The sequence below is a fragment of the Pseudopipra pipra genome, chromosome 21 (genome assembly GCF_036250125.1).
Source record: "Pseudopipra pipra isolate bDixPip1 chromosome 21, bDixPip1.hap1, whole genome shotgun sequence".
Taxonomy (NCBI): domain Eukaryota; kingdom Metazoa; phylum Chordata; class Aves; order Passeriformes; family Pipridae; genus Pseudopipra; species Pseudopipra pipra.
In genome coordinates, this window is record NC_087569.1 from 5,126,339 (window position 1) to 5,141,965 (window position 15,627).

Below are 15,627 nucleotides of genomic sequence, written 5' to 3' on the forward strand. Positions count from 1 at the left end.
GGGGGAGCTCACGGGGTGCCAGCAGTGTCAGCAGCAGGGTGACAACACTGGTGTGGGGACCTCCCAGCCATGCCCAGCCCCATAACCCCCTCCCTGGCTCTCCAGACCCCCGTCCCCCTCTGCCCTGTCCCCCAGGGAGTCACCCAGGCCCGCGGCTGTGCCCGTCCCAGCCAACGCCAGCAGCACCCACGGCAGCTCCATGGCTTCCTCCCGCTGGGGCTGGATGTGCCTCTCTGCTCCGCTCACCCCGTCCCACTGCCGAGGGGACGAACTGCCCCCAATGCCCCCGCAGCGGGGACCGCCCGTCCCGAGGAGCCGGACCCTCCCAGCCCCACATTCCTGCACCGGCTCTGCCGGCCCGGCAGGACCCCGCGGGCAGGGGGGAACAACTGAGCCACCCGGGTCACCCCTCGGTCCTGCAGGACCTCGAAGGCTGCGAGGGACCAGGGCACAAGCCTGTGATGTGAAAGGGGAAACTGAGGCACGGAGGAGGCACCGGAGCCTCCAGGATGGGTTGGCGGGAGTCACAGTCTGTGTTGGTGCTATGGGGACAGCTGGGCAAGAGGTCCCGCACCCCCTCTCACCCCACCTAGACCCAACTCCCTGCGGGTTCCCCGTGCCCACCGGGAGCCAGGGATGAGCCCGTGCCCGACTGGTTCGGGTGCAGCCAGCCCTGCCCCGCGGGCAGGGAAGCGCTCCAGAGGATCACACCCGAACCCACCCAAACCTCAGCGATGAGGCGAACGGTCCCACCCAGCACCGGGGGCACGGAAGCACCAAGCTCTGGGGCCACCCCACGCTGACATTTCCCCATCCATCCTTCCCTCTTCCCAGGGAAAGGCTCCCCAAGCCCTCCGGATGGGGCCAGGGACAGCGCCCTGAAGCGGGAGCTGCCCCGCGGCTCGGGAGCCCCCCCCTCTCCACGCAATGGGGTTGGAGTGCTCCTTCTCCCATGTTTGCCAAGGGCAGCGGCCGCCCACTCCTGCGTGGGAAAGGATTTCCTCCCCCTTCCCAAGGGGCCGGGACAACGCCTTCAGATTAAGTGGAAATGGGGCATTCAAAGATTACACCGTCCAGCTGCAGAGGGGAAAAACAGGCGCAGCTGCAGCTTCCATCCCTCCTCCCTCTGATTCCTGACTTACTCCCCGCTCCGACCCAGCAATACCTACCCCGGGGACCCTGCCAACCCTTCCCCCCCCCCCCCCAGACCCCTCCCTGGCACTCTCGGCGGGGCGAGGGGCAGAGTGGGTGACGCAGGGGGACAGTGAGTCACAGTTTCAGCTGCCGGTACCCAGCATAGCTGCGGGGTCACGGCTGGGCTAATAATAACCACCCTGCGGCAGATGAGGCACCACCGCGGGGGGCCGGGAGAGACCCCACCCTCCCCGGGGCTCCAGCCGGGGATGGAGCACACAAGTCTTTTGGTCAACCCATCCAGTAGCATAATAAGCACCTATTTCAGGTTCTGTCCTCCTTCTCTGTGCTCCAATGGGCACTACGGCATTATGGCTGTGCTTTCACTCCACTGCTTCAAAGCAGCTCCCTGCACAGCACTGTCTGAGCTCCTGGTTCTGCTCCTTTCCACCCCTTGGCTCCCCTGCCACAGGGACAGTCTCAGGCTCAGCACAGACAGGGCAAGGATTTTAGGAGATGCCTCATGTCCAAAGCTGTGACAGCCAGGGATGAGCTGCTGAGCCTGACCAGCTCACAGTCCAGTGCCCCAGCCCTGGACCAGCCCAGACGCAGCTGATTCACACCTTGGAGCAGCTGCTGGAGGTGCCTCGGGCAAGGCTCAGCAGGAAATTCTTGCTTTGTACAGGGCTGGGTGAACTCTGCTCAATTTTCGCTTCAATTCACTGTTTTGATTGCTGTGAGAACATGATCCAGGGATACAGAGATGGGGTTTGAACTCAAAACCTCTACCTTTCGCAACCAGGGTGGGAGAGGAATAGACACAGCCCGTTTGAGTAGAGCTCAGCACCACACAGACACAGAGCTGCAGCTCCCAAGGAGCTGCCAGTCCTGCAGCATCCCCAAATTTCACAGGCTGGTTGAGGGGTTTCCCCCTAGAGCCTGCAATCACAAGATGGACTTTAGGGAAAGCTCCTGCCCTGAAAAGGCTCTGAAAAACCTTTAATATTTATATTATAATGGCAGGAAGAAAGATGCCCAGTTGCTGGCCCAGGACATGCTGGTCCCAGGCAGTTGCCAAGGCAGAGCTGCCACAAAGCCCAGCCACATCCCAGATTTCCCAGGAAGGAGGTGAAATGGCAGACAGCACCAGTGCCAAAGGGATGGTTTCAATGTGCAGCTGGGTCCAGTGGCCACAGGGAGGGGAACAGCCAGAAACAAGCTCTTCAAAAGATATCAGCTCTGAGCCTGGGGACACTGTACTGCAAGGCCACCAGAACTGGGGCAATATCCCACTTGCAAGGTGCTAGGAGTACCAGGAGTGTGCTCCCAGCTGAAGAGCATCACTGCTGGCAGCTGGGCTGGCTGCCACCACCGCGGGAGGAAGGTGACTGTCACCAGCTGGTGGCACCAGCATCCCTGCAGCAGCAGCACAAAGCACAGCAGCCCCTCCCTGCAGAGGCTTCACCGTGCACAAACAGCCCCAAATTGCTGCCATTTCACCTGAGAGAAGGAGAAAAGAGGGACAAGGTCTGCCAGAAGGGTTGGTGAGGAGTGAGGCTGGCAGCTCATGGCAAGAGCAGGGGGCTGCAACTTTGTGCAGGGTGGGCAGTGATGGGTCACCTCTGCTGGCACCATGGCCACAGACCACCAGGATCCAGCAGCCAAAGCATCGACAGGCTGGAACCACAACCCTGGTACCAGCTCTCTGTGTCCTGCCTCCACCGAGATCTGTGTCCCTCCAGCTGAGCTGAGCTTCCCCTCCTTTGTCCTGGCTGGAATGAGGCTCCATGGATCAGGCTGGTCCCCTAGAGAGGGCCACTAAGGGTGAGATACCCCCAAGCCCTGAGGCAGCAGGAAGGCAGAGGCAGGGACTGGCTGTGAAAACGAACAGTTTATTGGGACTGAGCAGAGATACAGGGCAGGAGGGAGGCAAGAGGTGCCTCAGGGAGCTGCTGTTCACCAGAGGGAGGCCCTCATTTGCTTTCCAAGTGGTTTAGTGGGAGCAAGGCACTCCCATCTCCCCATCCTGTCCCCAAGCATTACCAGAGGAAGGTCCTGCCTTCCCCAGGGGACTTGTCACCTCAGGACTGCTGTCCCAGCTGCTCCTGGCCGTGGCCATCAATCCCACCCAGAAACACAAGTGCAGCTTCTACAAAAATATCCTTCCCTCCCCCCAAAAACGTGAAGAGCAGGCAGGGCTCCCACAGAACTGTTATTGCTCAGTGTGCCGGGTGGTCAGACACAGGAACTTAAGGCATCAGGAATAAGTGCACTAGGTGGGCCCCCGAGGTGTGCACGGCACAGCCAGGCCCCCACGGCTCACTGTCCCAAGCAGTCCTCAGTAACCCCCTGGGCAGCCAGCTCTGCCAGCACATTGTCCAGGTAGTTGGGGTCAGGGTAGCCATGGCCACTCAGGTTTGAGTCCATCTCAGTCTTGTGGTGGATCTCGTTCCACACCACCGTGTTGCTCTCGCCGGTGGTGTTGGAGGTGCCCACTGTGAAAATCAGGCGTCTCTTCCAGGCCACCTTCAGGAGCTCCAGGACCTAGAGGGGGAAAGGAAAACCAAAGGCAGGAGACTTGAGCCATGAAAACAGACTGCCAGAAGCTCGACAAGCTCAGTGCCATGAGATAACATGAGAAGGGTGACATCATCAGGGTACAGTGCCTTACCTTTCTGCCCTTCTCGTTGTCTGGTAGGTAACAATAGCGAGGAAAGCCTCTGGCCGTGTATGGCATCCCAGGGTTGGGGTGCTCGGGGCCCTGCAAGGGAGGAGACATATTTGGCATGGACACACCCATCTTCACAGGAGTTGGGCAATTCCTCAGCAGCAGGATTTGACATAGGCTCATCTCAAACCAGCTCTTCCATGTAAAAGGCAGCTGATGAGCACAAGGTGTCTGACTTGTTCTTATGGGACATGTGAGCATTACAGGTCCTCCAAGAGCAGTCTCATGCTGGGATACAAAGCCAGATCTAAAATCTCATTATATTCTGGTGGGAGACAGCCTCAAACCACAGCTTTTTCCACGTGGTCTGATGACACCTTAAAAAAAACCCACACAGCTCAAACCTTTGCAAGCTCACTGCCACCGCTGAAACCAGCGTGGGCTGTGAAGCCACACATCAGGATCTCTCCCACCTTGTGAGCACAGGCAGAATCTCCTCCCTGTTTCAGGCAGACATTAGTTCCTTACTGCAGGTGAAGAGCTGCTGTAAACTCTGGGGCTGCTCAGAAAAAGATCTTTGATGGAGGAGACCCATACACACTGAAGAACAGCTGGTGCAGCTGCTGGCTCCAGGCACCGTAGGCTGCTCAGTGATGGGCTGCCAGCAGGCACTGTACTGGATCCCAGAACTTTTCTGGGAGGCTCTCACAGCTTGTGCTATCCATCAGAGTGCTGTGCACTCACCTGGATGCCTCTGCTGATGTGATACACAATCTGGATTGTCCCACAGTCCTTGTGGCCAGGGAGGGACTGAGGGAAAGTGGAGATCTCCATCTTCCCTTTGGGCTGGGTCCCGGTTTTCTCCCCGTAGATGGTTTTACAGGAGGGACACTGCAAACTGCCATCCTGCCAGGAGAGAGAAGTCAGGATCAGAGCTCCACAGCCCAGTGACCTGGGAACAGGGGACCTGGTGGGGATGGGCCAGCTGGGTACCTTGTTCCCGTTGGAGTACATGGCCAGCATGCAGAGCATGTGGAAGGAGTGCTGGCAGCTCGTCAGGCGACCAACAGCCTCTGGCCTGATGGTGCTGGACTCACACGTGTCACTGTAGCCAGAGGGGGAGGAAAGCTTCTCCATGCAGATGATGCAGTCCTGGAGGAGAAACCACCACCTATGAGCACAGGCTGATCCCAAGGACTGACCCACCGAGGAAGCCATCAAGGAGATGCTTCAGGAAGATCTGCCTTCAGGTTTAATCCCTTCCTTTGACGTTTATGGGCACAGAGACAGGTTTCCTTATCTGGTTGGTATCACCCCACTCCACTTCCTGCGTTGCCCAGGAGGTGGAGAGCTCCCATCAGTCACAGCAGATGAGTGGGAATTGGGTATGGTTGTCCTGCTTCTCTGCAAGCTCCAGTGCAGGGTGTGATCTCTAGTTTTAACCTCTGAGCACTGAGAGACCAAAACCAAACTCCCCTCCTTCCCCCCAGGCCCTGCAGCCAGCTCCAAGGGCAACGGGGAGGCACTGTCAGACTGAGCTATTCAGCCCACACTGTGCTTTCTCTGTCACAGTCCTCTGATGAGAACAAGTCACCTGTTGTCAGATGTGGCCTCCAGGCAGTGCTGAGGCCTCTCTACCTCACATCAACAGTGCCACTGCAAGTAGCACCACCTACCACACAGGATGCCCAAGGAAGGATGGTCCTCAGGAAACACTGTGACACCCCAGTGAACTCTGGGCAAGCTGGAGTTGCCTCACTGTCCTCTCACCTCATCAGCAGGAGTGCCCTTCAGCTCTTCCAGGTACTTCTTCACTACTGCTTCTGGCTCTGTTGGTGTGGCTGCACAAGGAGAGAGATGAGAAAGAGAGGAGAAATCAGACACACAGTGCAGTATGACCAGCACATGTGGGGTGAGCTAGAGAGAAGGGAGACAAGCAGGCCACTGGCCAGGATGCCAAGGAGAAAGGTTAGGGTTAGAGGGGGAGAAGAGGCTGCTCCAACTCATCCCTACAAGCCCACAAAGGCTTTGCTATCAGCAGTGGCTCCCACCAGGACTCTGAGCATCACAGGTTGGAGCACCCGCTGGTGCCCTGTGCTGTACACCCGGGGGTCTGCCTGGAGCTGCTGTGCTCCAGTTCTCCCCAAGTGATGCCAGGCAGGTCCCAGCTGAGCTTTCTGTGCATACCAGAAGCCAGCTGGGATCAAACTCAATGGTTTCAGTAGGATAGAGGATCACACAGTCTTTGTTGTCAAAGGAGAAAAGGCATTCCCACATCACCCCAGCTGGTGCCCAACAAGGACACCCAGCAACACACACCAAGCTTCAGGTCCTGTTCTGAGTATGGCAGAATGAGCTTCACATCCTTAACATGAAACAGTGGCCTTTCTCCTGAGCTTCCACACACTCATATCCAGCAAAACACAGTGCAAGTCATCCAAGTATATAAAACAATCTGTTTTTTAACTTGCAGCACATGACACTGATATCTTTGCATCTTCCCACATATAGTCCCTGATCCCATCCACGGGCACCTGACCAGCCCACGAGCCTGGTCCTCCCAGAAGCAGTATGGGATGAAGCAACAAACATCCCACAACACCCAGAGCAAGTTACCACCAAACCCAGCCTCTGGGAGCTGCCCAGCAAGACTTGGTATAAGCCAGGGAGCATCCCATGCCTCTGTATGGCCCCTGGTCCTGGGAGAGGACATGAGCTCCTTACCCGTCATCAGGCCTGTCACGGAGGCTGCCAGGCTCTTCCACCAGCCTGAGAGAGGAAACATTTGTGCAAGTGATGTTATGACTCCACCTGGCAGAAGGCAAAGAGAGAGACTGGTCACTTGGCTTGGGGGAGCCTCGTCCTTCCTTCCTGAATCCAAATCTGGGGGGTCAGCCAAGGCATAGCTCTTCCTTCTCCATTCTCCTTCCTGGCTGGAGTAGCTCTTCCTTCTCCATTCTCCATCCTGGCCAGATGGATCCTTTAGCACAGACAATAATGCTGCTCCCAACTTCACACTCCCAGGAGGACACAGAGTATCACTGTGTGCAACAGCTGAGCACTGGAGATGTGGCTGTACCTGCACAACACAAATCTTCAGCTCCCCCCATCCATTTGGGTGTTGCTAAACATGCAAAGGCCTGGATGGCACAGATCCTCTACCAGGCAGAAGCCCCTCATTCCCTGGAATGCCTCAGAAGAAAGAGGCAGAGCAGTAATGTGGGTGGAACATCAGGAAGACTGATGAACTGGGAGCTGGACTCTTCTAATGAAAACACAGTAAGATGAGTTATTTTCAGAAGGGGATTCCTGGCCACTCCTGAAACACATGATTTCTGGCAGCAGGAGCAGGAGGAAGGGATGACTGAGCACACAAGCAAGAAAAGGAGCCCAGGAGGTGAAGGGATGCTCATTCCAAGTGCCAGTGCTGGGCAGGAGAGACGCCTGACATCTCAGGCAGAGCAGGGCTTCATGATCATGTGGGAGATGGAGACCTCAGTTTCTTCTGCTCTGCAGGTTTTAGAAAGGACTCTGAGCAGGACTAGCTGCTACCCACCCTAACTCCATCCACTTCCAAGATGATCACCGTGTTCTCATCCCTGAGGATCTCGGGCTGCCTGCCAGGCTGACCACCAAGTCCTTCTCCATCTGGCCTGCACTTTCCAGGTGTCTTTCTGAGGTGACCTTCTTGTCTCCTCTGGCTTTGGGCTGGAGGAAGCAGTGCCAAAAAGATGCACAGACAAGGTGAAGACAGCAAGGGAAGTGAGCAGAGAGGGCATGTTACAGCAACAGCAACACCTGCCTAGCCCTTGGCAGAACGCCCCAGCTCACCTGCTCCCACCTGCACACACCTGAGCAGCTTCAGAGCAGTTCACCTCGTTCAGGGTGGTGGGGGATGCTCTCCCCTTGCAGTCCCTGGTGACCTTCCTTCTCTGTAGCAGCTCAGAGAAACAGAGATAACTCACCCAAGCACTGGCCAGGCTCACTCAAATGAAATCAGTGAAAGGAGACAAAAATCTGGTGCAGAGCTGGCTAAGAGTGAGACAGGAAAGTTCTTGGGTACAGCAGGGATTTTGAGCAAAGCAAATGGAATTACCCACCTCACCAGCTGGCACTAGGATGGAGCTGGGGCAATTAGACAGGCAGAAGAGAGTGATGCAGCCCTCAGCCATCCTCAGAAAACCCATGCCTCATGGATTTGCACTGTGGCATTTCCAGTCTGTTCCTGTCACTTTGCTGTGACAATGCTCTGGTGCATTTACAGCCACCAAGGCTGCCTGGAGAGAGGAAGGGCTGGGGAGCCCAGATGCTTTAGAAAAATTTGTCCCCAGCTGCAAGGATTTGAAGGTCCAGTCCCAGAGAAGCCTTGTGATGCTGACAACTTGGTTTCAGCAGGGGTAGCAAAGCCCACACAGCCTTCCTTGCCTCCGAAGAGAGGCTCTTCCTTGGACAGACCAGCACGTCTGTCCAGGCACATCCCAGCAGCGTGGGGGGAGCCAGGAGGCAGCTGGGACCACGGCACGAGCCGCGTCTGCTCCCGCACATGAATCACTTCCTTACAGGACACTTTGCTCCATAAAAGTGTTTGCCTCCGAACCTTTGTTCTAGTCATCCCTTGGGATCATCAAAGCCTGTTCAGTCCCCAGAGTTTACTGGATTCAATAGAGGATTGGAAATGCAATAGCAGGATCGACTGATGCTGTTTATCACCAGCTGGCCGAGTGCTGTGCTACAGATTTATCCGGGATGCCAAAGAATGTTTACCATTCTTTCATTTACAAAGAGAGGAATATCAAATTGTTTTTAATGCTTCCCCTTCCTCCTTGTAGATAATAAGCTGCTTGCTGAAGCAAGGGCTTTCCATGGGCAACGTTTAACAGATGTGTTTTGAATCCTTGCTCGGCAACCAAATGCTTGCAGCAGTAACATGTCTCCTCCTGTATCCCAAAACGAGCCATATGGTTTCCAGCAGACTTTTTTTTGATACCCTCTGCAGGCCAGACATAGGTTGTTTCTAGTTATTGTCATGGACAGTCACACAGCTCCCATCACCTCTGTTCCCTGCACTTGCAAAGGCTGGATCTACCAGCCTCAACCCCTGAAAGGGCTGTCCAGAAATCAGGAACGGGAGAGGAGTTTGGTGCTAAAAACAGGTTTCTCCACATTCAGCGTTTCAGCAGGATAACCCAGTGACCAGGCTACTCTGGTCAGAGCACCCCTGTTATTGCAGCCTGTCTCCTTCCCCAGGGGGAACAGTGAGCTCCCTCAACTCCGAGGGACAGGCACTTGCACAGTCCACAGACCCAGCTGCAGACAGACAGACATATGGGAAGCAATCAGAGTCAGTAGGGATTAATCTCCTTGCTTGGCAAGGAAGGACAAACCATCTCATCTCCTCTCCCTCCTCAGAGCAGCACTCCAAATGTGCCTGCCCACCCTAGGGAGGATGGCTGTGCAGGGAAAACTCCTCGCCAGGTGGAAGCAGATGGTGACCCCACCATCCCAGAGGGTAACAAGTAGCAGAGCAAGCCCAAGCCAACACCTCCTCCCTTCAGTCCCCTGAAGGTCCCTGTGAGGTCAGGGGAGCCCTGTAGTGTCCAGCTCCATGGCCAAGCAGTGCTTGGGGAGAGCAAGAGAAGCCACTGGCAGCAGTGAGGCCCCAGTCAGTGACGCTGGCACGAGGCAGCGGCTGCAGCATCCCGAGGAAGCGCAGTGCGGTGCCAGCCAGCGGGAAGGCAGCGCCGATCCACGAGGATGGCAGACGCTGCCAGGCCGTGTGCCAGGATAACATAGAGCCTGCCTGGAGACTATGGCTTTCCCGAGACCCACAGCACATGTCTGTGCCAGAGACATCCCTGCCAGAACAGCAACAACACTAATGAGTCCTGACTAATTAGCGCCTCTGTTTAACACACCCCAGCTATATCCGGCTGCAATTCCATCAGCACTGCCTCAACCCAGGTGGGACCTGGATTGGCAGCAGCAGCAGGAAGGGAGGGAGAAGAGGCTCAGGAGAGGTACATTGCACCCATTAACAGCTGGTTGTACTTAGTACACTGCTGGGCCCACTCCTGGATGCACAGATCTTGCTTGAGATGGAAAATCCTAGAGGGGTGTGGAAAAGAACACACAACATGAAATTCAGGGCACGAAACAGGCCCATCTCTGCCTGCTGGCTGCTTCAGGGTCTGTAAAGGCAAGGAGAACACGCTGGCCAAAAATCAGGCTCAGGATCTGCACTGCAGAACAATGTCCCTAAGCCCTGAAGGGTGTTGTACAAGCACAGCTTGTTCCTAGGAGGGACTGAGCACCCTCTGCATCCCAGGAGGGAGGCACTCTGCAGGACTGGCATCCCGGCCCCCAGCAAAAGGAGATCCTGCTTTCCAAAACAAGAGAGCGATTTTAATAACCTAAATCACTGAAAGGTCCTCCTTCTCATGGGTCAGTGTGGGAAAGAGCCAAGCTGGCAGAGTCTCCTCTTGCAGCACGAGGATGGCTCGGACAAATCCTGCCGTGCCAGATAGGAAAAGGAGCTCCTTGATGCCTTTCTCATTCCATCCCTCCTGCTGGTGTCCCCTCTGCTCCTCTGGAGGTGTCCCAGCCCCAGCAGGTGGCATTGGAGAGCTGGCAGGGAGGTGACAGTCTGGCCTGGGGCGGGGGCCAGCGCTGCCCTAGCACAGCCTTTGGCCAAGGGCAGCCCTGCAGGCACACAGGGGTGCTCCCAGTGCTGCACCCAGCACCGAGGAACTGGCATCTCATGGCAGAGGAGATGCTGATGGGGTGCAAAACACCCAGCACAGCTACAGCCACTCCTCTGCTCCCTGGCAGACACCCAACACGGTGTGTGCTGCTCTCACCCCCAGCCCACATCCCATCCTCCTCGCTCCCTTGTTCCATGCTCTGCATTGCTGCTTTCCCCACCCCACTCCCAAGTCACAAGACACACCCTCCTGTTAACATCCCTTACAGCATCCTGGCTGTTTGCACCCCCATCCCCTCCTGCTAGGGAGGGCTGGATGCTGTGAGTGGTGCAGTGCTCAGGACCAACAGACCCCACGGAGGAGAAACCAGCAGCCAGCCGGGCTGCAGAGAAGCAGGCCCATGTGTCTGTGCCCACATTGTGCCCTAAATACAGTTATTTCATGTCACTAACCAGCAGCAGGGGAGCAACGCCAATGCAGGCCCAGCCCTCGGTGTTTTGGGCTCCTCTCTGGGAGGGCCTGGCCCCTCACAGCTCCATTTCAGCACTGTTTCCAGGGCATTCCCACCACTCAGCCCTCATCCCTGGCTGTGGAGGGCTGCTTGGATGCTGCCCGTGCCAGGAGTGGAGCACCAGGAGCCACATTACCCCACCACCTCGCCAGCTGGCTCCATGGAGTGAGATCCTCATCCAGCCCCTCTGTCACCCACCTCCACTCGGCTCTTCTTCACCTCCCATTTTCCTTCGCTCCTCTTGTTCTGCACTGCTTCTCCTGCCGCCCCTGCTTTCTCCTCCCCCTCCATCACACATCCTACTCCACATTTGCTCTCTCCCTCCTTCTCGCAGCTCCCTCCATAATGCATTTCTACAAAATACCTCCCTCCTCATTTAATTCCTATTTTTCTTCCTGCCTCCTTCAGACAGCTTTGGACTTCGTGGACTCCAAGGAGAGAGAAAAATGTACTAATAAACTCCCCACACAGACAGGTGTCTCTTCCCCTCCACCTCTAGGCTCTTCCCTTTCTAAAATATAAGCATCTCATATAAGTGTTGAACACTTCCCACCTCCAGTCCCCCCTTTTTGCTAATCCAAAGCAGGGGACACATTGTAGGTTTGGTGGTGGTTGACACACCTGTGCCAAGGTTGGCAAACAACCTCTACAGCTACACCAGGCTGGATTCACACCTACTCCTGCAGAGTCCTAGGGCTGCTACACACAGATGGAATCCAGGCTCTAAACTGGGAGCCCACAGGCTCTGCAAAGGAGAGGGATGCCAGTGAGATAAGAGGAGAAATGAAGGCCCTACCCTGGAGGTGGCTCAGCTCAGCATGAGAGCCAAAGTAACCCATCCCTTCCTGCCAGGGCACATCCACCTGACAGCACTCCACTCCCTTCCACTCCAGACAAGAGGTGAAGAGAATAAATCCCCTGCAATTTGACCTAGAAAGCCCTGTATGACTCAGGGGTCTGCTGGTCTGGCAGATCCTTGTCATCCCATGACTCAATCATGACGAGCATGGCTCACAAGCAAACCTTCTCTTCAGAGCACATATGGATTCAATGCTCTCCTTGATGGTCCTTCAGCTCCCAGAGTTGTTCCCCCAATGACTCAGAAGGTCCCGGTATGTGGACACTCAGGGTTCCCCAAGAGGGTGCAGCAGGAGCACGGGGGAGTCTGACACGCACGGATCACAGAGCTGCTCCAGCTTTAATTATGGATGGAAACAAGCAGACCTACCACAGCACCACATCTACCTTCTCATCTTATTTCACAGCCTGTCAGAAACGGTGCAGGTCAGGGGAGACACATCCTGCTTCTCCCCTCGGTGGGACGAACATCATCAGTCAAACCAGAAGAGCCGAGAGGGTGGAGGGAGAGACGACAGGAAAGGAAGGAGCGCAGAGAGATAAAGAGAAGGAGACGGAAGCAAATATATCAGAGTTTGAGCAGGAACTACCTTTCTTGGACACTTTCCTCCCCTCCTTAACTGAGCTGTGTTTTTTAGTGGCTCTATGGGTGCTGGCAGCTTGCGGCACACGGGTGAGGTGCACGGGGAGTCCGGCGGCTGACATCAGAATAGCCGTCATGCCTACAGTGGGTACGAGGTCAACATGCAGGAGGGAAACAATGGGGAAATACAATCATTAAAAAAAAAATAATCTTTTAAAGGAAATTAAAAAAAAAAAATAAAAATAGAGGATAAAATAAAACAAAACCCAAGCCCTTGTTTCAGAGGACATAAAACATCCGAGAGGCAACAGGGTTGGAGTCAGCACAAGGACAGGATCCGGAGGTTTTCACAGGGAGGAGCCCAGGTAGCAAATTAAAGGAGGGAAGTGTGGGCACACCTCTGTGCTGGTGTGTGAACAGGACCTTCCTCTTTGCCTTGGCTTTAGGGCTCCTCAGGCACAGAGTCTGCCGTGGTGCAGAGTTCTCCCACTCACCAGAACCCTGGAAGCAGCCCTGAAGGATGCAGGGCATCACTGGTATCCCCTAAAGGTCCTGCTTAGTGTTCCCACCTAAAGCTGCCCATTTTAACAGTGCCACACCAAACCCATCTCCAGAGTGCAGCTGAACTGCCTTCAAACCCTGGGGCAGGAACTGCCCCTCTCAGCCCCTCGCTCACCCCACACCCTCTCCTCCCTGGCACTCCAGTTTTCCCTTGCACTCCCAGCTCAGTGCAATCCTCACCCTCCCCCATCCCAGCCAGCTGTATCCATGGGATGCAGTTTGATAAAGCTAATGAATCATTAAAAAGGACAGCCATTCCCTGAAGGTAAAATTGGCACACAGACAGCTACAGGACTGATCATGCTGATCCGAGATGTTTGCCTGTGAAATGCAGGCTGGTTACAAATCATAACATTTCCAAGGTACCATACTGCTCTCACACCTACATCCAAGAGAACACCTGCTTTTGCTTTCCCAAGAGCAATTTCCCACCTGCAACAGACAGCATGAGAACTCAAAAAAAAAAAAGCAAAAAAAAAAAAGCTTATAGTTGCAAACCAACAGCAGAAAACCTAAAAGCCAGCGTTTCCCCAAAAGTCACCTCTGATAGCAGACCACACAAACCACATCATAATGCTATGGACATTCCTGACACAATCCTGCTCAGTAATACATGGCCAAAGCTCAGGTTTCCAAGGATTTTATTTTTGCAAGCCTCTATTCATCTGGGTTGGGAAAGGAAGATTCTAGAGCACATTTGTCCAGGACAAAAATGAGGTACCTTGCCCTTACATGACTGAAAATTGAGTTATGAGGGGAAGCATCAGCTTTGCATGCAAATGGTAAGACTATTTTCTGCCTCAAATATGCAACCAGTCAAGAACTTGCATCCTGTGACTAGAAATCCCCTGTGCAAAGCCTGTGTCAGTGCCCCACAAGTAGAACCACTCCTACACAGTGCCAACCACAATTTATGCCTCTTTTTCCTAAGGTCAGAGCACAATAAATATTCCAGAAGCTGCTCAGCTCCTTTCCTGATACCCAAAGTTGAATACTTCCACTAAAACTTTCCCATCTACAGACCAAAAGACAGACAGAAGGAGTTGCACAACACAGGAAGAGGGACACAGACGGAGGAAGGAGTTTCCCCAGAGTTACCCAAGAACTTCTGGAAGGGCTGGTCTGGCCACAAGACCAGGTTGCCCAATGGATGGTGAAACTTCCAAATGGAAATAGGTAAGCAGGCAGCCATGGATCACCTCCATTAGGTGCCATCATTGTGGACCTAGATCTGAGGTGCTGCAGGGCCAGAGGAGGATCTTCAAAGCATACAAAGCCTGGGTTAGTATCCCCTGTCCCACTGACAGCATCAGGCCCTTCCCAGCAAGCACAGCCAAGGAGAGCCCATCAGATCCAGCAATTTCACCATCAAAATAACTTCCTTTCAATCCTGAACTAAAGACCATAAGCCTATTGTATGTTCTCAACCCTGGTCTAAGCCAGTAGTCCACTACTTCCAGGGAGCCTTAAGGAAGAGCTGAAATGTTCCCATAACAAAAGCTACTTGTTTTTTCCATGAGTACAACTGAGCACCTGAAGCCCGGCAGCAGCACCAAAGCTGCCACCTACACATGCACCAGGCAGGTCCCTTCCCCTTCCAGCAGGTTAAAGGGCAGCCAGAGGTATTCCTAGAAGAGCAGTACCAACTCACTCTGATTGGAGAGCCTGGAGGAACAATATTCTTGAGAAACAGGGAAGATGCTGCCCCCGCCACAGCTGGGGAGATCATCTCAGTCTGACCCCACTGAGGCTGCAAAATACAATTCCCAGAACTGGTGCAGAAACCAAAGTTAAAGTTGTGTCTAAAAAAGCTGTTTCTAAGCAGTGCAATAGCTCTGATTGCACAGACTGACATTTGAAAAGCGAGTCCAAAGACTAACAGGGATTATCACCACCCACGCACAGCTGACTGATAGGCAAATGCAAAATTAATGTGTTCTTCTGAAGAGATCAATACTGTCTTGCTAACGTTAGCATGCAGAGCCCATAAAAAAAAAAAAAAAAGAGAGAACACAGCAGAAACAGAGGCTGAACAACCAGCTTCAGACTCTCAATGTCAGAGGGCAACATGCTGCCTTCAAAAATCAGACCAAGCAAAGAGCAGGAGCCACAGAATTTCAGGTGAGTTCAGCTACCCTCTAACACAGCCCCTCTTGTACCTGGAACAGCATGTCCAAAACTGCCTGCCAGCATCATGAATCACCACCAAAAACCCCCAGCATTTGTTCCTCAAATTCTTTTGTTTTATGAGCTGCAAACCCATTTGCAGCTCCATGCAGACATTTAGCACAGGGCAAACACGGGACCAGGGCAAACATGGGACCAGCGGAACTACTCCAACCCAATGTTCTCCCAATTTTAAATTGGTCAAGAAAAGGTAAAAGTGGGAAAACACATTTTCCTGACCAATTTTTAACCTTCTGCTGCACATGCAATGAATCAATGCATCACTGAATGCAGATTCAGATCAAGAGAGCATTCAAAAAAGGGATGTCCTGGTGTTACACTGCTCTTCTGGCTCATCTCAAACCCCAGCAGCAACGCCTCCTTTGAAGTTCTAACACAATCCTGCAAATCTCAGCATTAACAATCCTCCCACGAGTTTGGTGGC

At 54.1% G+C, this 15,627-nt stretch overlaps 1 protein-coding gene and 1 long non-coding RNA gene across 6 annotated transcripts in view; one reads left to right on the forward strand and one right to left on the reverse strand.

Annotated features, from left to right (window-relative positions):
* LOC135425488 (uncharacterized) overlaps nt 1–15,627 on the forward strand; it is a 99,309-nt gene that overhangs the window by 8,203 nt on the left and 75,479 nt on the right. The gene's annotated exons all lie outside the window — the stretch shown is intronic.
* DTX2 (deltex E3 ubiquitin ligase 2) overlaps nt 3,007–15,627 on the reverse strand; it is a 34,598-nt gene continuing 21,977 nt past the window's right edge. For 2 of the 5 annotated variants that reach the window (XM_064677799.1, XM_064677795.1), the window contains exons 5-11: nt 12,463–12,594; nt 6,527–6,613; nt 5,573–5,643; nt 4,796–4,954; nt 4,547–4,708; nt 3,806–3,895; nt 3,007–3,678 (exon numbers count right to left, since the gene is read on the reverse strand). In XM_064677799.1, coding sequence (XP_064533869.1) covers nt 3,454–3,678; nt 3,806–3,895; nt 4,547–4,708; nt 4,796–4,954; nt 5,573–5,643; nt 6,527–6,613; nt 12,463–12,594 — 926 coding nt within the window. In that variant the 3' untranslated portion in view covers nt 3,007–3,453. The remainder of the gene's footprint in view (nt 3,679–3,805; nt 3,896–4,546; nt 4,709–4,795; nt 4,955–5,572; nt 5,644–6,526; nt 6,614–12,462; nt 12,595–15,627) is intronic. The other 3 variants (XM_064677797.1, XM_064677796.1, XM_064677798.1) reach the window with 3 other exon arrangements.